The following is a 1,240-nucleotide window of genomic DNA, read 5'->3' as shown; positions in this document are numbered from 1 at the left end:
AACAATTTCACACCATCCACCAAAAGACATATTTCATCTGTGTTCTTACTGCTTCCCTTCAAGTAGTGCTTTGGATAGTATCCACAAGAAATTTCTTTACCAAGTGAACACTGGAGCTTACGTCATAGTTAAAATTGGACGTCATCCTCCTCTCAAGATAAGAGTACATTGGTTTTACACGTGGAGTACCAGATATCCTGTAGGAAATTTGCATAACAAACATGAACAATAAAAACTAATAACTTGCAGAAATGATCCACTGATATGAAAATATAACTAGCATCAGATTTATTTAGAAAATCAACTAGTGTCAGCTATATGGCTATGGATGAAGCGGCATTATCAGAAGAAAAAATAGTTTATCCTTTTCAGTCTGTAATGTACTGAGACAAGACCTTTTTCCACTGTTGTGATGATGTCAAAAGAGCTTCAAATCCAAGGTAACATTCCAAACGCGATCTGGACTAGGCATCAGTCCCAGGTTACTTCTAACTTCAGATCAACCCGACAGACAAAAGAGGCAGGACATGGCATTTCCTTACCAAAGGATCAACTATTACAGCAGGCATTAGCGTTAATCTGTAAGAGTGATAGATTCTACCAGTGATGGCCACACAAGAGGTTGGCAGTGTCCTTTATCAAAGTGCTGCCAGGACAGTCGCACTTAAGAGCATTTTTTTCCAACGATGCGATATTAACTCTCATTTATTTATAGACATATAGAAAATTCTATGCGGAGGATAAGCGTGTGCTTGATGTGGAAAGCAGCAAATCCAACCTTAATAGGTTCAAGATGAAGAGTTTTTTGTGAAGAGGCAGAGTCTATTTCAGACAAGCGAATCAAAGGAGAGCCAGGAGACTTGATTTTTCCATCTTCGCCGATATCCTTCACTAAACAGTTCTCTTGAAACGTGTCATTGAACTGCTCAAGCCTGTAAAAAGAGAAATTCATGATGAAATCAGAGCACTGACGAGAGATTATGTTCCACCCAGACCTAATTCAAGGATCAATAAAACGTAGATGTGGTTATGAGGAAAGCAACACCACCGGTACCCCACAGGGGATAGAGGATCTCCCGAAAAAAATGTATGATGCACATCTTCCACATGGTACCTCTTCGTGGGCTTGTGTCATGTGAACCAAAACATGATACACTCATACCATCAACCTAGTACTAGCCACAATGATCTGGTGTCGGGACGAACTCTTCGGCAACGCCTCCAAGGATAGGATGCCTTC

At 40.4% G+C, this 1,240-nt stretch overlaps 1 protein-coding gene across 3 annotated transcripts in view; it reads right to left on the bottom strand.

Annotated features, from left to right (window-relative positions):
* Positions 1-6: 6 nt before the first annotated feature.
* The window catches only part of LOC119348847 (histone deacetylase 5-like), an 8,213-nt gene continuing 6,979 nt past the window's right edge, over positions 7-1,240 (bottom strand). Inside the window, exons 10-11 of one of the 3 annotated variants that reach the window (XM_037616837.1) lie at positions 779-932; positions 7-197 (exon numbers count right to left, since the gene is read on the bottom strand). In XM_037616837.1, the coding sequence (XP_037472734.1) occupies positions 153-197; positions 779-932 (199 nt within the window). In that variant the 3' untranslated portion in view covers positions 7-152. Of the gene's footprint in view, positions 198-634; positions 933-1,240 lie in introns of those variants that run through there. The other 2 variants (XM_037616836.1, XM_037616838.1) reach the window with 2 other exon arrangements.

This window comes from Triticum dicoccoides, chromosome 1B, assembly GCF_002162155.2.
Source record: "Triticum dicoccoides isolate Atlit2015 ecotype Zavitan chromosome 1B, WEW_v2.0, whole genome shotgun sequence".
NCBI lineage: Eukaryota > Viridiplantae > Streptophyta > Magnoliopsida > Poales > Poaceae > Triticum > Triticum dicoccoides.
Note: the sequence above shows the minus strand (reverse complement) of the source record. Positions and strands in the feature narration are given on the sequence as shown.